General features: G+C 45.9%; 1 protein-coding gene and 1 long non-coding RNA gene across 8 annotated transcripts in view; one reads left to right on the top strand and one right to left on the bottom strand.

The window, feature by feature from the left end:
• Window positions 1-21,066, bottom strand: part of REEP1 (receptor accessory protein 1) — a 112,867-nt gene extending 91,801 nt beyond the window's left edge. For 5 of the 7 annotated variants that reach the window (XM_059942371.1, XM_059942376.1, XM_059942372.1 and 2 more), the window contains exon 1: window positions 20,915-21,066. In XM_059942371.1, the coding sequence (XP_059798354.1) occupies window positions 20,915-20,946 (32 nt within the window). In that variant the 5' untranslated portion in view covers window positions 20,947-21,066. The remainder of the gene's footprint in view (window positions 1-20,914) is intronic. The other 2 variants (XM_059942373.1, XM_059942374.1) reach the window with 1 other exon arrangement.
• LOC132376626 (uncharacterized) lies at window positions 20,818-24,206 on the top strand. Its single transcript, XR_009506393.1, has 2 exons — window positions 20,818-20,881; window positions 23,811-24,206. It is a non-coding gene; the product is annotated as an uncharacterized LOC132376626 (long non-coding RNA).
• Window positions 24,207-24,447: the final 241 nt, after the last annotated feature.

Genomic DNA, 24,447 nt, shown 5'->3' with positions numbered 1-24,447 from the left:
TCCAAAATGCCTCAGTTGTCACATGGTATTCTTCCTGCATGTCTCAGTCTGTGTCCAAACTTCCTTCTTCTTATAAGGACACCAGTCACTGGATTAGAGCCAACCCCAAGCCAGTGTGAACTCATCCTAACTTGATTACATTTGCAAAGACTCTATTCCCAAATAAAGTCACATTCTGAGGTCTTGGGTGGACATGAACCTTGGGGGACACTATTCATGTCAGTGCAGACACTGAGTAACTCTCACCCTCATGTGCTGGTTCCAGAAGCTAACAGCCATGTAAGCAACTGTTCCCTGACCCTGCATTGGAAGTGACTGGATGCTCTGCTGTGACAGATGTCACCAAAGGAGGAGTCCCCTCGTCAGGACAAGATAAAGCTAGATGACTTCCAAAAATCCTTCCAATTATACACATGTGGGGTTCAAGGTCCTGTCAATTATTTCTGTTCTACTGATTTACCAATTCAGTCCTCTCTTTCCATTCCCACTGCCAAGACTCTGGTTCAACCCTTATTGCTTCAAACTTGACATCGATATAACTGTTTTCACATCACTCCCCCCTTATAAAAACCTTCACTGGCTCACTCCTGCCTCAAAGCAAAGTCCTGTACTTTGACCTCAAACTGACCTTTCCCACCTGAACTCCCCAGACATCATGATGTGAATTCTCAACTCAAGCCAGTCTGGTCCTTCAAACACAACTGGCACATTCTCACCCCTACACCTTACCCGATATCAGCTGGCATGAGCCTCCCTCCCTGCAGAAGGGAATCCAAACTGCATGTGGAAGACCATTCATTCCTCTTTCACAGTACTGGGGACCAGCCAGCCCAGCGCACAGTACTTTGGAATCTCCGTTTTAGTGCACCCTTACTCTCTCACTGCCTTCCACTGCTTTTTTTTTTAAAATAAATTTATTTGTTTTATTTATTTATTTTTGACTGTGTTGAGTCTTCGTTGCTGCGCGCGGCTTTCTCCAGTTGCAGAGAGCGGGATCTACTCTTCGTTGCGGTGCACGGGCTCTAGGCGCGCGGGCTTCAGTAGTTGTGGCTTGCGGGATCTAGGGCGCAGGCTCAGTAGTTGTGGCGCACGGGCTCAGTTGCTCCGTGGCATGTGGGATCTTCCCTGACCAGGGCTCGAAGGCATGTACCCTGCATTGGCAGGCGGATTCTTAACCACTGGGCCAACAGGGAAGCTCCTGGCCTTCCACCATTAACGATCATTTCCAACAAAGGGGATGCAGCAACACTGAAGCAACGACAAAGCAAATGCTGTGAAATCACACAGATCCAGTGGATCTAACAATTAAGAACTGGGCAAATTCCTTAACCTTTCTAAACCACAGACTGCTCATCTGTAAAATGGAAATAATACTACGTACCTATCCCATCAGACTACTGCCAAGATTAAGTGAAATAATGTACGCACACCGCCAATGCAACATCTGACATGGAGTATAAATATGTGCCAATAGAAGTACTTACTTGTATTACAGTAAAATGGACCCAAGTTTTGCCTTTAGGTCTGGGAACAAAGCGCAGATCTGTGACCCTCCAGCACCGAGCAGCACACTGTCAACAACTACCCAGATGACATACGTAGCAGGACCCCTGTGAGCATTTAGCTACCCCCCCCACTTCATTTTATGAATGGGGAGACTGGTACGTGTGGGTGGAGGCAGTTCCTGAGGGTCCTGCCTTTTCCTTCCTGGGTCTCCTGTCCTCAACAGCTACTCACCATAAACATCACAGACCCTGCAGGGCCCCTGAGACTCCGGAGAGAGGCTGAGAGGCTGTGAGAAGGTCTACCTTGCTCAGAACAGCTGGCACTCCTAGGAGGTGTAAACGGTGGGACGGTGTGAACAACCAGGGAACCTGCATGCCAGGAGGTTCAGCCCGACCCCACTCGATTTTACAGAGAGGAAGAGGAGCTCTGAGAGAGAAGCCCAAGGTCACACAGCCCATCAGGGGTGGAGCTGGGGCCTGAATCTACACCCCCAAAGGCCCACCCAGTCCTGGGCCAGGTGGCACTATTGGCAGCACCATATTTCTCTGGGTCCAGCTCCACCACTAACTTGCTGGGGAACCTGGGGCAGGCTACCTAGCCCTCTGGGCTTCAGCTTTATCATTTGGGAAAGAAGTAGTAATGCCCGCCTTGTATGACTGCTGTGATAATAACATCACGGAGCCTTACATGAGAAGTGCCGTGATGGCGAAGACTCCGTTTCGCCTCAGTGGTGGCCCAGCACGCAGCCCACAGTAGCGTCGCACTAGATACGAGATGACTGAGTGAACTTGCTGAATGAATGAATGAGGAACAGGATGGCACAATATCTGCCACATATTAGGTACTCAGTCAAGTGTTTTCCATTATTGTGGGTACTAATCCTTGGTGGATATTTGCCTTCATCTTGATACAGGATGCAGAGGCTCTCTGGGTCCTCTCCGCAGCCCCATGTAGCCCCTGTGCTTCGGAGAAGCTGACCATATCCCCAGATCCAGGGTGGGTCTTGGCCGGTGTAAGTCATTCTACACATCCCATCCCCCTGCCATAGGGATTGGCTCAGGGACAGGTGTGTGACTAAAATCAGGAGAGCGAGATGCTTGCTAGGAGGGAAAGAAGCCTTCCTGTGTCCCATAGAAGATGCTCTCTTTTTTGGAGAGACGCCCTTTTCCTGCTAGACGCCAATGAGAAATTCACCCCCCCAGAAGCTGCTGGCAATCATCTTGTGTCCACAAGGGAAGCCAGCCTTAACATGAGTGCAGGGGACAGACCAAGAGAACCTGCTGGACTGGTGCTGATTCTGGGTCACTGCCATTCTAGACTTTTAAGTTATGTGAACCAGCATGAGTTGTATTTTTTTTCTTGGAACCAAAAGAATTCTAACTGCTATACCTTTGAACCTCAAAAATGAAGAATCAAAAGGAGACCATTATTTCCAATAGTATCAGACAAGAGACTCTGACTTACCCTGCCATTGACAACAACTAAAAATTCTAGATTTAAAGAAATTGTAAATTTTTTTACTAAGTGGTCAAGTTTGGTATCACCAATCATGGGACAGCCTGACATTCTGTCCTCTTGACAGAAGGCAGTGGGAGGTGCACCTCATCATCTACACAATGTAGACACAATGACCTGAGTCTAATCATGAGGACAAGTCTGAGAAGTCCAGAACGTCTACGTCACAGTCGGCCTAGACTCTTCATAAAGCTGGGGGGCGGGGGGTGCAGGTGCTGTTCTACATTGATCAAAAGATGCGACAGCCAGATTCAATGTATGAACTTTGACTGGATCCAAATAGAAACAAGAAAAAATAAATAAAGGATTTTTGTTTAATTGGGGTTAATTTGAGTACGGACCACATGAAGCTGTGACTGGATGAAGCCGTGGAATGAGAGTTGATTTTCTTAGGTATGGAAATGATTGTTGATTGTACAGAACAGTGAATGGTTCCCAAAGCAAGATCCACAGACTCCGGGGAGACACCAAAACCCCTTCCAGGGGTTGCTGGGACCCTGTCAGAGGGTTCATGAGGTTGAAACAATTTTAATAATAATACTAAAACATATGCCTTTTTCACTGTGTTGAACTTGCACTGATGGTGTAAGAACAATAAGGGGTAAAACCGCTGCCTTTGCACGAATCAAGGCAATGGCACTAAACTTTACCAGTAGTCATTGTATTCTTCACCGTGATGCAGTAGGGAAAAAAAAAAAGCCTGTTTCATTTAAGAATGTCATTGATGATATAGCAGAAATCATCAATTTTATTAAATCTTGACGCTGGAGTACAGGTGTTTTTAATATCTTGTGATGAAATGGGAAGCATGCATTAAGTACTGCTGCATACCAAGTATGATGATTGTCTTGAGGAAAAGCCCTTGGGTCGATTATCCACTGTTTTTCAGGGAATAATACAGTTACTTGAATGACTGACAAACAATGGTTATTCAGAGTTGGCAAGCATGTTTTAGGAAATGGATGAAATAAGCCCATTACTTCAAGAAAAACCAATAGTGTTTGTTGCCAATGATAATATTCAATTTCAAGCTAAAACTAGAATTTTGGGAAATTTTTATCCACTACCATGAAACTGACAGTGTCCCAACACTTAAAAAACTTTCCTGATGGGATTGATGGTGATATTAATGAATGTGAATTTTTGATATTGTATAATGAAATGTGTCAGCATTTAGAAGATCTGAATTTCACTTGGTAAACCAATAGTTTCTAAATGATCAAAGTGTGATGTTACAAATTATGCATGGATAAAAGATCCATGAATTTAAACTATGTGGAAGGAACAGAAGCCATAAAATATGACCAGTTTTGAAACAGAACTAAATAGAATTTCTAAAACAGAATAATTGAAATTTTAAAATCAATGAATATGTTCAGCAGCTGATTAGAGACTGCTAAGGAGACAGACATGAAGAAAATTATTAATAAAGCAGCAGAGACAAAAAAAGGAATCGGAAATAAGAAATGAAGAGATACGGAAGACAGAGTAAGAACACCTAACATATATCTAATGAGAGTACCAGAAAAAGAGGAAAAAAGGAATGGAGTGCAAAAGCAGTGTTGTTAACTATCAATAAATTTGAAAAATTACTAAGATGAATGAACTCCTAAGCTAATATTAACTCAAGAAAATAGAGAAAATCTATAATCATTAAAGAAATCGAATAGATAGGTTAAATTTTTCCCACAGAAAAAACACCTGTCCCTGATAATTTTACTGGTAAGGTCATGTATTTTACACGCAAGAAAGAAATCCAATCTTACACAAACTATTCCAGGGTATAAAAAAGAGGATATATCTGCCCTCAACGTGGTTTATGAGGCTAGTATAATCTTTATACCCAAACCAGACAAGATAGCACAGCTAATATCACTCACAAACATAGCTTTAAAAAAGAAAAAAGACTAAACTAAATATTAACAAACTGAATCTTAGGTTGTTCTAACAACAACAACAAAAACACAACTTTATAAGCAAATTTTGTTTATCCAGGAAGGTAAAATTGTTTAATGGCAAAACTAATTAATACAATTTGCCACTTAACAAATTAAAGGTCAAAAAGAACACCCCATTATCATCTCAATGGAAGCATTAGCTAAAATACAGTATCATTCATTATAAAAACTCTCAACAAACTAGGACGAGAAGAAAACTTAGTGATAAAGTATATTTCTGAAAACCCTACAGCAAGCACAATACTTTATGGGAAAATGTTGAAGCATTCCTTTTTAAACCAGGAAAAGACAAGAAGATCTGCCTTCACCCCTTTTAGTCATCTTGTACTAGAGATCTTAACCAGGACAGTAAGAGGAAGGGAAAAAAAAGAATTACTGGAAAGACACAACACTGTGCTATTCTCAGATGGCATGACTCTATCTGGAAAGCCCAAAAGAACCTATAGTGTGGCAAGGATGCATTGTTCTAACAAACAGTTGGAAGACGAAAATTTTAATAAGATACCAAATACACTGGCATCAACGAACATCAAGTAACTGGGAATAAATCTAACAAATGATGCACAAGACATTTACAGTAAAAATTATAAAATTATATTGAAAATCATTAAAGAAGATCTAAATTAATATAGATAGATGCCATGTATATGTATACATATATGTATATGGATTGGAACAGTCAGTATCTTAAGAACATCAGTGTTATTCCAATCAGACTCCCAACAGATTTTTGAGTGAGTGAGTGTGTGTGTGTGTGTGTCTGTGTTGTAATATATAATTCTAGATAATTCTAAACATGTATATGGAAGAGAAAGGGCTAAGGCGTTTTTGAAGGTGGGGGGACTTGCCAGGCCAGATTCCAAGAATTTTCATAAGGTTATGGTAATTAAAACAGTGGTACTGGTACAGGGCCAGAAAAACTGTTCAATGGAACAGCATAAAGAGCCCAGAATAGACTTACACATCCAGGGAAACTTAATTTATGACAGGGCTGGACATTGCAGATGTAAAGAGAAAGGACATACTTTATAATAAATGGTGCTAGGACAATTGGTTTTCCTTATGGAAAAAAAATTCTGGAGTCCTACTCCACATCATATACCAAAATCATCTCAAAATGGATTAAGAAATTGAATGTGAATGAAAAAAACTATAAAACTGCTAGCTAGGAGCAATATAGGAGAATAGCTTCATGATTTCAGAATACCTTCATGATTAGGTAAGGTTTTCCTAGGACACAAAAAGTATAAACTATAAATGAAAAAAACTGATAAATCCACTGCACTAATATTAAGAACTTCTGTTTATCAAAACACACCATAAAGAAAATGAAAAAATAAACCAGGGACTGGGAGAAAACATGTGTAATGCATAGTGACAGAGGATTAGCATCTAAAGTATTTAAAGAACTCCTACAAATCAGTAAGATAAGGACAAGAGAAAAATTGGCAAGACTTGAACAGGTTCTTCACAGGAGAGAGAACATGAATGGGCAATAAACATATGAAAAGATGCTCAATCTCATTAGTATTCAGGGAAATGCAAATTAAAACTATAATGAGATTCCATTCTGTACCCACCAGACTGGCAAAACTTCTAAAGTGTGACAATAGCAAGTGATGGTAAAGACATGGTACAACTGAAATTGTATATGCTGCTGTAGAAAAACAATTTTGGATAGCAATTTATGATGAACAAAATGTGGAGGGGACTTGGCAGGCCAGATATCAAGAATTTTCATAAAAGTTATGGTAATTAAGACAGTGTGGTCCTGGTGCAGGGTCAGACAAATTGATTAATGGAACAGAATAAAGAGCCCAGAAACAGACCCACACATCTATGAAACTTAATTTATGTTATTTGGTCAAGTGAAAGATGCATATACCCTATGCCTCAGCCATTCCATTCCTAAAGAAATTTGTGCACCAGTGCGCCAGGAATCACATATAAGAATGTTCATTGCGCAAGTCTTTTCTTTTCAAGAGCAAGAGAAAAACAAAAATTAGAAAGAACCCAAATGTCTGTAAACAGTGGTATATTGATACAATGAAGGTAATGTTCTATTTCTTAAACTGGTTGGTGAGTAAAGGAGTATTCATTGTATTATTATCCATTACTGTATGCCCTAACCACTTCTTTGTAATCTTTTCTATTGATGCAATAATTAATTTTTACAAATCAAGGAAAGTCTGGAAATGGAGACAAAATGAGATGTTAGAACATCAGAGTGTTCTTTTTTTCTTTTTTTTTTGGCCGAACCGGATCAAACCTGCACCCTCGGTAGTGAAAGCAAGGAGTCCTAACCACTGGACCGCCAGGGAATTCCCCCAGAGTGTTCTTTCTTTAGGCTCTTCTTAACTCCCCTCAGCTTGGTGGCAGCAGGGCCAACAGCCATGGGTTTAATGGGCTGAATAATGGTCCCCAAAGATGTCCAGGTCCTAATCCCCAGAATCTATGAATATTACCTGATATAGCAAAGGAGACTTTGCAGATGTGATTAAATTAAGGATTTTGAGATGGGAAGATTATCCTGGATTATCTAGGTGGGCCCTAAATGTAATCACAAATGTCCTTCTAAGAGAGAGGTAGAGGAAGACATAAAGACAGAAGAGAAGGCAATGTGACCATGGAAGCACAGACTGGAGAGATGCGGCCATAAGCCAACAGCCAACAGACACTCCAGAAGCAAAACATGGATCCTCCACAGAGCTTCCAGAATGAAACACTTCTGCTAACACCTTGGTTTCAGCCCCCAAAAACTCATTTCAGACTTCAGGCCTCCAGATCTGTAAGAGACTAAATTTCTGTTTTAAGCCACTAACTGTGTGGTTCTTTCTTCCAGCAGCAATAGTAGACTAATACAGTGCATAAGGATGTTCAACTTTATCCACCTCTTTGTCCCTGATTGTATTCACGCAGCACATCCTCTCCTCTGCCTCCTCTTCTTTCTCAACATTGGCTGCCACAGTGTCTCCCAGGCAGAGATACAGCAGTGGTTTAATCTCCTTTCGTACATCAGATGTACCACTTCCCCTGTGAAAGGGCTCCTCCCTACAATTTCCAACCAAAGCCAGAAAAGTCATTCACACACACCCACAAAATAACCACCCAACGGAAAGAACTCTGGCCAGGCAGGAAGGACACTGGAATCCAAGTCCAAGTTCCCCACTGACTGGCTATGTGAACTCAGAAACTTCTCAAAGATGCAACTGGAATTCATTCATCTTTCTATCCCTGGTGCCCAGTGTATGCTTGGCACAAAGCAAATGGTCAATAAATGGGCAGTAATCAATGAATGAATCAATCAAGCAATGAATCAATCAATCTCGAACAAGGATAGAAGGCCTACCCACTGAAAAACAGAATCTTTCCAACAACTCTTCTCTCCCTTCCTCCACTATAATAAGGGAAAAGATTAAAATCCTAGAGTTTCAGAGTTGGAAGGTCTTAGGGTTGGAAGCCAGGGGCTCATTGCCTCACTTTAGCACCAATGACTAGAAAACTCTTCCTTCTATCATGACAAGAATTTGTCTTCTAATCGCCCACTGGTCCTAGTCCAAGCCTCTAACCACATAAAACAAACCTCTTTCTTCCACATCAAAACACTTTCAGAAATTGGAGACTTGGCCTCAAGTCCTGGCCTAGCCGATCATGTTACTGACCTTGATGAATGACCTAAAACTAAACCCTCATGTCCCATCTTCCTTGTCTGTCAACAAGAGCCTGAAATCACTAAGAGCCCCTCTAGCTCCAAGAAGCAGGGTGGAAAACATCACCCCCTAGGTGTTCAATCCCTCATCATTTCAAACTATCCATTGAGTTTTAAATTTTAATACTTTATTTTTTACTTTTAGAATTGCTTCTTTTCCCATGGGCCCATTCCTCTCCCTGCTCCAGCCCGGCATCTGCTATTTTCTTATATGTTCTTTACTTTTTCATTTTAGAAAGATTTATTCTAAGGTCTCTAAGCATTAATAGTTACTTTATATAAATAACATACAATTAATATAGGTATGCTATTTACCTATTTATTTCTGGAGGGCTAATCCTGCCTTGTAGTGTTTGTTAACTCCTGCTTAGGAGGGCAGTTTGTAAATTTGGAGTATGAATTCATGTGCTTTGGGGCTAATTCTGTATGATGTGTATTGAGAGCTCTTAGAGAGACTGTATTAATTTCTGTCAGATGTCCCAGGAGTAATGCTGGCCCAAGACCAATGTTTATGTTAATCTCTCAGCTAAGGGTACGCAGACCGTGCAGAATGTGTTAAACCCCAAATCCAGATGAGGACAGGTCCATAGATGGTTTCAAATTCCCAAGGGAGATTTTCCCTCCACCAAGAACCCTGGGCAAGACAGACAAGCTTCACTGTCATCTCTCAGTGATTGGGGGTCTATGCTTTTACTCAGGATTATGCTGCAGAATCGCCCTTCAAGTCTGAACTTTATGCCAGCGTTCAGCTCTGACTTAATACCCCCACAGACTCAAGGCCCCGCTTTTCTTTTTTTTTAAACGTAGATTTTATTTATTTATTTATTTTTTGCTGCGTTGGGTCTTCATTGCTGCGCGCGGGCTTTCTCTAGTTGCGGCGAGCGGGGGCTACTCTTCGTCGCGGCGCGCGGGCTTCTCATTGCGGTGGCTTCTCTTGTCGCAGAGCACGGGTCTAGGCGCGCGGGCTTCAGTAGTTGTGGCTCGAGGGCTTCAGTAGTTGTGGCTCCCGGGCTCTAGAGCGCAGGCTCAGTAGTTGTGGCGCACGGGCTTAGTTGCTCCGCGGCATGTGGGATCTTCCTGGACCAGGGATCGAACCCGCATCCCCTGCATTGGCAGGCGGATTCTTTTTTTTTTTTTTTTAAATAAATTTATTTATTTTATTTATTTATTTTTGGCTGCATTGCGTCTTCCTTGCTTCACATGGGCTTTATCTAGTTGTGGCGAGCGGGGCCTACTCTTCGCTGCGGTGCATGGGCTTCTCATTGAGGTGGCTTCTCTTGTTGCAGAGCATGGACTCTAGGCACGCGGACTCAGTAGTTGTGGCGCACAGGCCTAGCCGCTCCGCGGCATGTGGGATCTTCCTGGACCAGGGCTCGAACCCATGTCCCCTGCATTGGCAGGCGGATTCCCAACCACTGAGCCACCAGGGAAGCCCGGCAGGCGGATTCTTAACCACTGCGCCACCAGGGAAGTCCAAGGCCCCTCTTTTCTCTATTGAGATATTAAAACCAAGTTAGGCCAGTCCTCCCGTGTGGTATATTAAAGATGGCTGTGAACCGTTTGCTACCCCACTCATGGAGAGGTAGTCTAATCCCCCTTTCTTCAAATCTAGGATGGCCTTAGTGACCTACTGTTTGGCCAATAGAATGCAGCAGAAGTATCATCCTGGGACTTCTGAGACCAGCTCATAAAAAGTCTTGCAGTTTCTACTGATGTTTCTTGGACACCCATTCTTGCACCTCTGAGCTACCATGTAAGAAACTTGACTATCCTGAGGCCTCCATGCTGGAGAAATCACATAGAAAGACCACATGAAGAGGCCTTGCAACACACAAAAAGAAAGAGACAGCCAGAGCTTCCCTGGTGGCGCAGTGGTTAAGAATCCGCCTGCTAATGCAGGGGACACGGGTTCGAGCCCTGGTCCGGGAAGATCCCACATGCCGCGGAGCGGCTAAGCCTGTGCACCACAACTACTGAGCCTGGGCTCTAGAGCCCGCGAGCCACAACTACTGAGCCCACATGCCACAACTACTGAAGCCTGCGCGCCTAGAGCACGTGCTCCACAACAAGAGAAGCCACCGCAATGAGAAGCCAGCACACTGCAACGAAGAGTAGCCCCCGCTCGCCGCAACTAGAGAAAGCCCGCGCACAGCAACGAAGACCCAACACAGCCAAAAATAAATAAATTAAAATAAATAAATTAAAAAAAAAAAAGGAAGAGACAGCCAGTCTGCCACTGCCATTTGCATCATCCCAGGTGAGACCCAGACATCATGGAGCAGAAATGAGTTTTGTGTTCGGTGTCCTGTCCAACTTCCTGACCACAGAGCCAGGAGAGACGATAACAAAACGGCTGTTTTAAGCTAAATCTCAGGGTAGCCTGTCGTGCAGCTGCTACAGTACTGGTTTACAGCCTTGCAAAATGATTCCCTCTCTGTTTTGTCTCCTGGAAAATTTACTTACTTAAAAGCTCTGCTATACTTTTAGGGGATCGCTGTTATATTTCATGAAAAATTTTTAGAAAAATGTTCAATTCAGTTTTATTAGGGAGGGGTTTCAGACTATATAGTTTTCTATATTGCCAGAAATAGAAATCAAATCTTTCACTTTACAGATGAGAAAATTGAGGCTTAGAGAGGTTAGGTTACTTGCCATGGTCACAAATCAAGGTTCTACAAAACCTAGGTTTAAGAAAGGATCTTCTAACCCCAGAGGGAATACAAAGTCATCATTCGTATACATTTTAAACATGTTCTATGAGCTTAGAACTGCTGGGAAAAACGGCTGTGAACAAGATAAAAGTCTCAAAAGTCATGGAGATCAAATCCTAGTGGAGAGACAGACCAGACACAAGCAAGCAAAAGAATTAGAAGCATAGTTTCAGGGAGGGACTAAAGCACAGACGTGTGGGTGGGGTGTATCTTGGAGAAGGTGGTCAAAAGATGCCTCTCCTGAATAGGTGACATGTAAGCAGAGACCTAAATGGAAAGAGGGAAAGGGCCATGCACGATCCAGGGAACCGTGTTCAGGGCAGAGGGAACAGCAAGTGCAAAGGCCCCTGGGTGGGACAAGCTTGTCGCCTTCTAGGAATAGTGAGGATGATGGAACTGAGTGAGTGAGGGGGGAACAGTACAAGGTGAGGTCAGGGCAGTGGGCAGGGGCCAGGCCTTGCTGAGTCTTGTTGACAATGGTAAGGAGTCTGAATTTTATTCTTAGTGTGATAGGAGTTCTTTAGACAGTTTTTAAACAGCAGGGGAAAGCTAAGACCTACCTTATGGGTTTTTTTTGAAAATTTTTTCCTTCATTATATTTAATTTATTTATTTATTTATTGAAATATAGTTGATTTACAATGTTGTGTTACTTTCTGGTGTACAGCAAAGTGATTCAGTTATACATATATATATATTTATTCTTTTTCATATTCTTTTCCATTACGGTTTATTACAGGATATTGAATATAGTTCCCTGTGCTATACAGTAGGTCCTTATTGTTTATCCATTTTATATTTAGTAGTTTGTATGTTAGCCCCAAACTCCTAACTTATCCATCCCCCACCCCCTTTCCCCTTTGGTAACCATAAGTTTGTTTTCTATGTAAGACCTATCTCACATTTTTTTTTTTTTTCTTTTTTTGGACGCGCCATGCAGCTTGCAGGATCTTAGTTCCCCGACCTGGGACTGAACCCAGGCCCACAGCAGTGAAAGCGATGAGTCCTAACCACTGGACCACCCGGGAATTCCCCTATCTTATATTTTAAACAACGTAGACATTGGAGAGATGGGAGCAGAAGCAGGGAAAACAATTAGGAGAGTTTTGAAATGGTCCAGGAGAGCAATAATTTGGGGTTGGAACAGGGTGGTGGCAGTGGAGGTGGGAGTTGGTTGGGCAGGGAGGGTTTGAAGGTAGGGCTGAGAGGACTCACTGACACTACTGGATTCCACAGCACACAGGGTCTGGCATGAAGCATTTACAGAGCCCACTGGGTCCTGTGACTTCCTCAGGAGGGACATCTAGGGACCAGTGGTTCTTGGCCTCATGGGCTCATGAGAAAAAGTCCTTTCATGTTCCTGTAAACCCACTGTGAGTCCCCGGCATGAGCCAACTGTATTTCACCAGCTTCTTTCTCACGGTGGGTTGTAACCCACCCTCCTGAATAGCATGATCTGCTCACCGCAATATTCTGTCTGACAGGCATTGTCTTGGCGGTTTAAACCCCAGCTGTAGCAAAACTAAATTTTACATAGATCACAATTCGGCAGCCCGCTTGTGAAAGGTTCGTAGCTGAGCGCTGGGTTGGTGGAATCCAGTTAGGCTATTCAGAACTCATACAACGTCAGGGTTGGGACCTCTCAGAATCAGACGGATGAACCACAATCCAGCACAAATGGATGCCTTGGGATTGAATTCCCATTTACAGCCAATAGTGGGAACATTAGGCAAGCCCATTTCTGTTCATTTCACCGGGGAGATGATGACACCCTGAATCCTGACTCAGTGCTTCTCAAGTTTCATGGGGATCTTGTCAAAATGCAGATTCACCAGGCCTTGGGTGGGGCCCCGGATTCTGCATTCCTAACTAGCTCCCGGTGATGCTGATGTCGTTGGTGCACAGACCACTCTTTGAATAGAGAGGTCCTGACTCATTCATGAGCCAACATACACTCATCGGGCACTTACTACCCATGAAGAGCTGAGAGGGAGACTAAGAAACAGATGTGGGAGGTAAATGCACAAACCACCACATCACAAGGTACAAAGTGACAATGCCACACTGGGGACCCAGGAACAGAAATCTTCCTTCAGTTAGGGGACCCGAGGGAGGTTTCCTGGAGGAAGGTAGATGGAGGCAAACGTGGAGAGTGTAATGACAATCGTAGGGCACCTTCAAGGTCTTTATCCATGGAATAGCATCAGTTCTCTACAATTGCTGATTTCTCCTCAAAATTAAGACTTCCTTTTAAAACTCAAAAACAAGATAAAGAACAGAGGTCAAAAGGAGAGTGAGAGATTTTTCTAATATGAAGAGGTAAAGGAATGTGTTAGGACTGTCCCAGTTGCAAGAAGAAGAAAAAAAAAAACCAACCCATCTTACACCAACTTCAACAAAAAAGGACATTTATAGGTTTGCGAAGCTGGTTAGGATTCATTCATTCAACATATATGGTGGTCACTGGGGCTGTTCACAGATGTTTAGTAACTGTAATTCTCCACCCGCTTGAATTCAGGCTTGGTTATATGAGTTTCTTTGGCTGATGAAATGTGAGCGGAAGTGACACGCGTCACTTCCCGTTAGAGGTACTTAAGAGCTGGTGCATGACTCTCCATTTCTCTTTCCCTACCCCAGCGAGCCCTGGTGCCTTGTGCTGCAATGAGAGCGCCCTGAGACAGAGAAGGCTCAGTCAGCCTGAGCCTCTGGTGATGGCAATGAGCAGGTTGCCTCTGCCAACCCACAGGGCACAGGCAGCATAAAGCAAGAAATCAACCTCTGTTGTCTCCAGCCACTGGGATGTGAGAGCTGTTACTGCAGCATGGCCCAATCCATCCTCACCACGACAATAAATGCTTAATTAATACAAGCACTATTCCAGGCCTTCATTCTAGGCTATGGGACAGATCAAGGCCTTAAACGAGGAGCTGCAGGAACCGGGGCCTGAGTCACCAGAGTCAAGACTCTGTGTTCACCTCTGCTTCGCCATAATTCGCCCCTTTGGCCACCATGCCTTCTCCATGTGCCAGGAAGCCACCAGCAGCCCCACCTTCACATCGTTCCAGCTCTGGGTCCCATAGGCAAGGCTCTTCTCTCCCAGCTTCAAATCAAGACACCCTGGGGAAGGATCTAGGGGTTCCGTTTGGGCCACAGACCCGCCTCTGGACCAATCTCTGTGCCCAAGGAAATGTGTCGCTAGGCCTGAGTCCCTGCCCACCTCCATGGTTGAGTGGAGGGAGACAGGATGGGGTATGTGACCAGAGGGGAATGGGAAATGCGTTTTGAAGCCCAGAGTACCATCCATAGATCCCTAAAGGAGGTGGAAAGGATGTGAATGCACAAGTACGTGAGAGCAGCCAAGGCAGAATGTAACTGAGCTGCGACTGGTGAAGGGCAAAGGAGAAAGGGAAAATGTGGCATATGTGTGATCACCCTAAGAGGAAAGAAGCAGACTGGAGAGCCACTGGCTGGACAGCTCCCTGTGCTGGCATCAAGGAGGTACCTATGGCCTAGAACTGCCAGGTGACTGACAAAGCCTGGTGGGGGCAGGATGTCAGGAGGCGATGTTAACTCAGGTAAAGGATGCGCCTCCTGTTTCCTAATTCAGGGAAGCTTGTTAAAACTCTGACAGTGGGACAGACCTTCTGTGATCAGGAACAGGCCAAGTGTGGGAGAGCAAACACTAAACTTTTAATTTTTTTTTTTTTGGCCACACCATGCGGTATGTGGGATCTTAGTTCCCCGACCAGGGATTGAACCCGCACCCCCTGCAGCGGAAGCACGGAGTCTTAAACACTGGACCACCAGGGAAGTCCTGGGAGAGCAAATACTGAGCCAACATGTGTGCCCCCGTTACCATCCTCCCTGCATGCATAATTCAGGGGTCTCCTTCCCCACTGAACCCAACTCAGCTTCATACCCCATCTCAAGACAGGTCCCAGGCAGCCTCCAGTCAATTATAAGAAATAAAACCTACTAGCCATCCTGGTCTAGGTACACATGCCATGCTTGAGGGCCTATAATACCAGATTAACTGTCAAGATTCCTTCAGACACCCCTACTGCGTGCCAGATACTTGGTCCTTTATATTTACTTTTTCTCTAAAATCAAAGGAAAGGCCCTGGGTGCGACTAAAACAACCCAGAGGGAAAACAGTGTGCTTCTATGTGAAAATGGATGAGATCTGAAAGTTCAGAACAAACCATAGGCATGTAACTATCCATCTTCCAATCCATCAGGGCCTTCCCAAGGCCCTGAAGTGAGAGGAAAATACTCTCACGGCCCAAATGCAAACCCCCTCCTGTTCTCGGAAAAATTCCCACAGACACCAAGAATCCTGGTAACCAGTTGGGCATGTGCACAGTTCATTGTTGGCAATAAAATTGCAAAGGTAACATATACTCTGACTACTGCACGGCCAAGTCTACCCCATCCCCAAGCTTCTTGAAATCCCTTGGAAAATACACACACACACACACACACACACACACACACACACACACGACACACATACACAATACAAAATGGCAGCCTCACTAGGTGGCTACTGAGGGTCTGACCCCCCTTCCCTCATTCTTCCCAGGGCTCTTCCTCCCACCAAACAATATACACTCCAAAGAGGATAGCTCGCTTTAGACGGAAGAGGAAAACTGAGCCATTAATAACCAGGTGAGACCCTCACTTGTCAGCTACCCTTCAAATAAGACACAGCAGGAAGAAGTGCACAAAAGCTACTTCCCAGCAGGCAGGCAGGATTAATAAACAAAGACCAGGGCAGCAGAAGAGCAGCGAAATCTAGGCCGATGTTTTTCACTTCCTTGAGGATACTGCCCCTGTTTATAAATAAACACAGTGCATGTAGGCCGGCTGGGGGACGTGAAGGAAAGGAAGGGGCCCAGAGAAGCACTGGCTCTTGGAACTATTAAGACCTCCAAGATGATGCTGGCCAATAACATTGTATCATAGACCGGGAGCAGGGCCCCCGCGCAGGTGCGAGTTGCCCTTAGGATTCTGCAGGCGGGTCAGACCAGCACTTAGACTAGAACCCAACATCTTTCCTCTCACAATTCAACTGAAACAGTCACCCAGCTCCTACCCTGTACCACATCCAGTGCCAGGAAAGAAATCATCAACTAACCTGAACCCTCCATTAATAGGATCACTTTTCTGCATTCCACTTTTTAAAGCAGGCCCCAAAGAAAGGCAAGTTTATGTTTAAGAGTGTATGTTTTTTTCTTTTTTCCATTTGTGTTGCAACAGTTGAGGAACATCTTGAGGACAACCCACATTCCTTCCAGGCTTCTCTATATGTCCATCCCTGACCCAGGGCACAGAGACTTCATGCTCTAAACAGTCCTAGGACTTAGCTAGATCTTCAGCTATCAACTCAAGACTGTTTTAAACATCAGACTCTACTTTCTAAAAACTAACATTTTTTTAAAGATGTGCAACGTGGAAAAATGGCATTTTTCGGCATAGCTATTGGTTATTTATGAATTAGGACTCTCTTTTTCCCCATGCAGTGAGTTGGAGTTTTGGTCTACTAACCCAGTAAGTGGTGGGAAGCTCTGGATCCATTTAGCCAACATCCTGGGTCTCAGCCAAAATTCTGTCCAGAGACAGAGAGGCAAAACCTGCTCCTTGGAATAAATGTTTCAAGATAATGCATTCTCCCAAGAAGGCACAGAGCAACCTCTGTGTGCCCGCTCCAATGCACAGTTTGAAATGCTTTCACACCTAGGCCTTGAGTTGTTTGGAAAGAAAACAAAGTATTTTAAAGGAGGCGAGCAGACCAGTCCTAAATGAGCTCCCATGTTCCCTGCAGATATCAACCAGGTTTTAACAAGGCCAACCTTGCTACTGCACTAATATTTCTTCCTTAATTCTTCCTAAGCTAAGCCAAGGGAGTTAGGAGGAAGACAGCTGGCAAGAGAGCAGCGTCTCAAATTGGTTCCCATTCCAAGAGCTTTGCCCAGTGGGCACAAGCCTGTCCCGACGCCCACTAACCTCTGTCCGCAGGGGATAACACTGACCAGCTCCCCTGCTTATCCTAGGGCCTCTGATCTCACTCAACACAACCAACCTTTACTGAGTGCACTTGAGGTGCCAGGTACTTCAAAAAAGAGCCTTGGGAGGGGGCGAGAGGTGGGAGGGGGAAAAGAACTAGCACCATTGCCCTAAAAACGCTCACAGCCCATGGCAACACAGACAGCCACCATCACAGCTGGCTGTCCCCAGACACCATCAGCTTGTCTTGACGCCTCTGGTTGGAAGGAAGACGCTCCCTCCGCATCCTCAGAGCACAGTGATAGGTCTTCCTTAAATGTTCTTTGATGTGACAGAGGCTTACGAAACCATGAAAAGATTGCTTATAGGAAAAGGGACCTGTGGACAAAATCATAGGATGCCATACTAGAGGTCTTGAAAGCTTGAAAGAGATCAGTTTAGGTCAAGGACAGGCAGAGGTGGAAAGGGCACTGACCCAAAAATCCAGAGCCTGTGTTCTTCACCAGCTCACCGCGTGTCCTTGGGCAAAGCACACTCCCTCTACAGTTTTACAGATGAGGGGAGGACTGGCTCAGTGGTTTTTATTAGCAGTAAAACCCATATAGTTTCCAAATTATATTTTATATAGAACCCCAGGATATAAAACAAAGAAAAGGAATCAGGACTGGGAGCCCAGAGCCCACCCACTCAGGCTGAGTGGCCTTCAGGGAAGCCAGTTGGAAAACTGCAGGAATAATGTCTGAAAGCCCCTTCCAGAGCTCTTACACCCTCTCTCGGAAGACAGGAGCGAACGCTCATTGACTGAATGTCCTCTGTGGTACTTGGCAATTTAGAAATCATGTATCATCGAAATCTTTGCAACAGTAAAGTGAGATTAACTAGTGCTTGTGAACTAGGATCCCCTGTGATCTGAGTTGTGAACTGGGATCTGTTGGCAAGAGGCAGAAGTGGGATCTGAATCAAGGGTTTTCTGACTCCAAACATGGCATTTCTACTCTTTGCTAAGAGGTTTGTGGAAATTTGGGCTGAATCGATAATTTTCTCGAATGGTAAATATAAACATATGTGCATATATGCCTAGGGAAACACAGCTTGACGAATATACTTCTCAAAATTTTCATTAGCTATCTGTGTATGGGAACAATGTGGATGATTTTCCATCTATTGATCTACATTTTCTAATTTTCCTATAATGAACAGGTATGATTTACGCAAAACAGGTGCTGCTTATTAAAATGGTTTTAACAACTCACAACTGACACATCCATGTTGGGTTTCTCTACAGAATTAGGGGTTGAAGGGATAGGTCATATCTCTGACCTTTTGGAGTTGACAGTGGGAATAACAACCCCACATCTCACAAATTCTCCCTTGGAGCACAGGGTCCTGGGCTGACCTGAGGGGCAGTTCTCATGGTCATTTAAATTCTCTGACATGGGCTTCCCTGGTGGCGCAGTGGTTGAGAATCTGCCTGCCAATGCAGGGGACACGGGTTCGAGCCCTGGTCTGGGAAGATCCCACATGCCGCGGAGCAGCTGGGCCCGTGAGCCACAATTACTAAGCCTGCGCGTCTGGAGCCTGTGCTCCGCAACAAGAGAGGCCGCGATAGTGAGAGGCCCGCGCACTGCGATGAAGAGTGGTCCCCACTTGCCACAACTAGAGAAAGCCCTCGCACAGAAACGAAGACCCAACACAGCCATAAATAAATATTTTAAAAATAAATAAATAAATAAATAAATTCTCTGACATGAAATTCTTCACTTCTGGGGAGTGTGGTTGTTTTAGAAAGTAACTGCTAGTCCTTGAGACCCCACCCAAACACATGTTTCTCCCCTTCACCCCTCTTAGCTGTCTAGTATACAGGGGGTGGGTGCTAATAAAATTAAAGACGGTCACATGGACCCCAGACCAGAAACCCTGGCTCCTCAGTGTTCCAACCCCAGCCCAGGAGCACCTATAGGGAGTGAGTCCTCCAGCCTGGCCAACTCAACTCTCTGACCCACCCTGAGCCCCACCCCCACAGAAGCCACCTGCAAATCTGACGATCACGGCACTACTTCAGGAGAAAAAAAATACCACCCGGAAGGCAAGACAGGCCTTGATCAGGCATGAGTGGCAGGCACCCAGCCGTGCCAGCCACTTCCCTGGGTTATTCATGCCAGCTCTGCCCGGAGGAATCTTCCAAACATTTAACATGCTTCCTCTAGATACAGCACAAATCCCCAGCAGGTGGCAACAGCTGTGGAGAGGCCCACAAGGAATGAATGACTTGGGGGCCGAGAGGGACATACACTGGCCTTGGGAAGAAAGCCCATAATGGTGGCCAGGAGACAATGCTGAGAATGGCTTCAGAAGGCTACCCTGACCGGCTTCTTTGAAAATCAGGAAAGAAGGGTAGGAGATGGGAGGTGTTCCCAAACGTGGGGAGTGATGGTGCACAATCAACCAGAGTCGGGAGCCCCTCTTTCTCAGACAAAGAAAAAGCCGGAATGGCACCACCGGCTCCCACTCCCCAGAACAATTTCACCCCGGCTCCCCAAGCAGGTGGCAAATCTGTCCTGACTCAGGCAAGGATGGTTAGGAAAGAAGGGGAACTGGAATAGATGGCCATGTCTACCTCCAAAGGAGAACAAATCCACGAGGGAAGGAGCTCTTCAAAGGTCCACTCGGCTCTGGGGCTTGACAGAGCAAAACGCCCCCGCGCCCACCCGCAATGGCTTCACACAGGCCTCACCCCAGATGACTCTGCGCTCTCCCGCAAGGCCTGGCAGGTGTCATCGCCACCGTCAGTGTGGCCATCTGTCACTTGGAAATTTCCCGTGAATTCCCGGAGATGCCCATCTCTATCTCTCTTTCAAACCCCCCGCCCAAGGAATCAGACAAGGGGACGCGGGGCGGCTACCCCAAGATTCGGATCTGTCCTCCTCCGTCCCACTTGCCTTGGCCGCTGTCAATTTGAGAACCCTAAAAAGGAGGAGTATTTTTCAACCCCCTTAGGAGCCCTGCCTCCAGCTCTCCGCCCTTCTCCGCGCCGATCCCTCCAGGCAGCGCCCCAGGCTCTTCTGGGCTCTGTCATTTTCACCTGACAAAAGCGTGGCGGCGGGGCGCGGCAACGGGCGACCCCAGGCCAACATTTCTTCCCAAGGAGAGGGACACGTGTCCCCGCGGCGCACTTACTCGGGGCCTCGGCCAAGCCCACCAAGCGGGGGAACAAAGCGGCCGGGCGCGGCTCGACGCGGACCCCAGCGAAGCCCCGTGCGCCCCAGCCCTCGCGGCCCCGCCCGCCGGGCCCCCGCGCCCGGGCCGGGCCCCGCAGGGCAGCAGCCGCGTTCTGTGCCGCCCGCTCGCCCGCGACCTCGGCAGCTACTGTACCTGCTAAATTTAGCGGCCGCCGGGTATTAATAGCCGGAACGACCGGAGCGGGCGCTGCAGGGGCACGCGCAGCCCGGGGGCCGGGGGCCGGAGAAGGAGGGGAAGGTAGGAAGGGACGCGAGGAAGAAGGCCACTTACACCACCAGCCTGGAGATGATCCATGCCACCATGGCGGGGGGCGGGCGGGCGCGGCCCGGCGGCGCGGCGCGTCTCGGTTGCTGGCGGCTGCGGCGCTCCGGGCACGTCTGTCCGCGCACGGCCGCCGCCGCCAGACTGAACGCGCCCGCCGCCCTGCCCGGCGCTGGCGCGTCGGCGCAGCCGCGGCACGTTCCGGCGGCGGCGGCCGCCCCAGCCCCCCGGGGCACGGCGGCCCCGCGGCGATTGGGCGGCGAGCCGGTCGGGCACCAGCGGGACCCGCCCCGCCCCGCTGGCCCCGGGCCCCAGGCTGAATTCGGGAGGTTCCCCTGCGCGCCCCGGTGCCCCCGCCGCTCACAGGGGACCCTGAGGTGGTCCAGTTGGCAGAGCAGAGACCCGGGGGCCGCCCCACCCTCTGTGCTCCAGTGGGGAAACTGAGGCCTGGATCTTGGGAATCTGTCTCCACCTGTTCTGATTGAGATACAGTCATCCCTACAGTCATCCCTCGCTCTGATCGGGTACTGCGCTAGCCTCATAAGGAACTTCACTGTGTCCAGATCTGACCCCTCCAGTTGTCCCCCACAAGGCATTATCTGCATAAGAAACAAATCTGGGCCTGTGTCTCCCCTAGTTAAAATTCTAAAGAGTCCCTACAAGATCTTGTCCCTGCCTGCAAACTCATTGCCACCACCATGCCCCAGATATCCCTCTAGTCCTTTCCACTTGAGGAATTTTGGACTTGGACAAGTGCTGTTCCCTCTCCCCTGTTCATACACTCCATGCCTCAGATAAAGTTTATTGCCTAAGGAAAGCCCTTCCTAGATGGCTGCTCAGTATTTCTGTATCAAAGTGACTCAGGGGTATGATCTGGCTGGGAGGAAGCTAGAAGCTGGAATTGCCTAGTTCCAGTGCCCTGCGGAGCCATTTTGGAGCCTTAGGCAAAAGGGAAGATGTGCATCGTATGCCCGTTTTTTATGTGTTTTTTAAAATATTGCATTGAATGTGATTTATCTTGATTACGGCATTTTGTGGCACTCCCTTACATTTTGCCACTGAGGAGAGTGCCTCACTCTCCACACCCTAATCCTGGTCCTTATTATATAAGTGCTGCCTGGTACATTGTTTCCTTGTGCTCTTGAAAAACTTTTGTCCATTGCTCCTGGCCTTGGTTGCTGCCTTCCTCACCGCCTCCATGGTGCCCTCTCAGAGCACTGTCCTCCTTTGCTGATGCTATGTCATGTATAATTCAGTGTCAGTTGCGAGAGGCACAGGAAAGAGCTAGCTCGAAGCCTTCTTTAAAGGAACCCTGCCCAAGACAGCTTCCTAGCACAGGCAAGGAGACCTCAGACCTTGGTGGAAAGAGGCTGGAAATGTACCTTCAGAGGTAGTAGAGAGAGAGTGGGTGTGATACAGGCTGAAGAAAGACCTTGCCCACAATAAAGGGACAGCAGACAAAACATCCTCTGTGATAAGGGGTCTCCAAAGAACCCCTAAAATACCTGTAATACAGTTGTTGTTGTTTTTAATGCTGTTTTGACCCAGTTTTGAGGCCCATCAGGGACCGGTCAGTTCCCCTTCTTAGGCAGCCAAATAAGTCCACACCCCACCACCTGCTTTATCAGGCTCTCACACAGGCCACCATACGCCTGGCTTATCACCCCAGGGCCAGGTACCAGATGGCCGGGGACAGCTCCTACGCCCTCGAGCCCACTGAAATTATTCAAATTAGCCAATCCTGAACCTGTTTATCCTGCCTTGCTTTTTCCTTCCTGCAGAAACCACAGTTTCCCTCTGTCTGTCTGCCTCGTAAGCAGATTTCACTCAAGGGTTGGGGAAAGAACATGTTCAACACTGCAAAGCATTGACGGACACAGAAGGGGAAAGAACAGAGAGAAGAAAGTTGCTTTTCTATTTCATTCTATCTCTTTCAGGGTAACTGTTACACATATTACATCTCTCCATCATAGACCCCTTCCAGTTTGTCCTTGACCCTGGAAAACATCAGGCCAGGGGATGGATACAGCCTTCTAGACAATGCGACTCTTAAAGCCCTATCAGCTGGTTCACTTTAAGTTATTTTTCACGTGAACTGCTGTTCATGTGGATGCGTATGATCTGTTTTCACCCTGTACCCTTCCCCTTTCTTCTGGGAAGATCTCTCCATTTCGCATTGGGGAATGGTTCTACGCACACGCCAATCTTTTTTTTTTTTTTTTTTTAACTGAAGTATAGTTGATTTATAACGTTGTGTTAATTTTCCAATCTTTTAAGTGTCATTTTCTCACAGGTCCTTACTACCTCGATTGGCCATGGGTGAGCACTGGACATATGCTAGACCAAAGATCTCCCCTAGGATTTTTAAAGTTGAAAATAGGAAAAAGACACTTCCACTTTCAACCATTTATACGAAATTCCAGTCAAGACAAAACCTTTTGCTCTACAAATTCTAGCTGCTTGTACCTGAACTATCAATAGTAACAGAAAATACGTCAGTGTTGCCCAGATGCCAGGAATGGGGGAAGGGAATTGACTGCAAAAGGGCAAGAGGGAACTTTTGGGTGATGAAAAAATTCTATATCCTGATTGTGATGGTAATTACAAACCATATACATTTGTCAAAACTCACCAAACTTTACACTTGAAATTGGCGAATTTTATTTTATGTAATTATATCTCAGTAAAGCTAATCTTTAAAATTAGGGAAAAAAGTTTATAATGTGCTATGTGAGGCTCAGTAGTTCTAGGAAACCATGTTTTTTATTAGTCTTTTTCTTACTGATTGATTTAAGATTTTATATATTAAGAAAATAAGTCTTTCAATCCACATTAAAAATGTTTTTTTCCAGTTTGTCATTTTTTTCCTTCAGACGTTGTTCATGGTATTTTTTTCTTTTCAAAGTGTTTGGGGCTTCCCTGGTGGCGCAGTGGTTAAGAATCCGCCTGCCAATGCAGGAGACATGGGTTCAAGCCCTGGTCCAGGAAGATCCCACGTGCCGCGGAGCAACTAAGCCCGTGCACCACAACTACCGAGCCTGTGCTCTAGAGCCCGTGAGCCACAACTACTGAAGCCCACGTGCCACAACTACTGAAGCCTGCACATCTAGAGCCCGAGCTCTGCAACAAGAGAAGCCACCACAATGAGAAGCCCGCGCACCGCAACAAGAGTAGCCCCCGCTCGACACAACTAAAGAAAGCCTGTGTGCAGCAACGAAGACCTAATGCAGCCAAAAATAAATTAAAAAAAAAAAACTTTTGTAATTTAAAAATATTTTTAATTAAAAAAATCTCCCCGTGCTTTCTGCTGTTGTGGCTTCAATTTTAATTTCACACCTTTTATCTTACAGTGTATCTGGAATTTATTTTAGTGTATGAGTTAGCTGATTGTCCTGACACTATTCATTGAATAATCCACCATTTTCTCCCTTACTTCGAAAGACCATCTCTATGATATACTCTAATTGTTATTATATCAGGGTCTATTTCGGGACTCTGTTCTGTTCTGCCCATTCATTCATGAGTTATTACCAAACAATTTT

This window comes from Balaenoptera ricei, chromosome 13 (assembly GCF_028023285.1).
Source record: "Balaenoptera ricei isolate mBalRic1 chromosome 13, mBalRic1.hap2, whole genome shotgun sequence".
NCBI lineage: Eukaryota > Metazoa > Chordata > Mammalia > Artiodactyla > Balaenopteridae > Balaenoptera > Balaenoptera ricei.
This window is presented reverse-complemented; position numbering and strand designations above follow the sequence as displayed.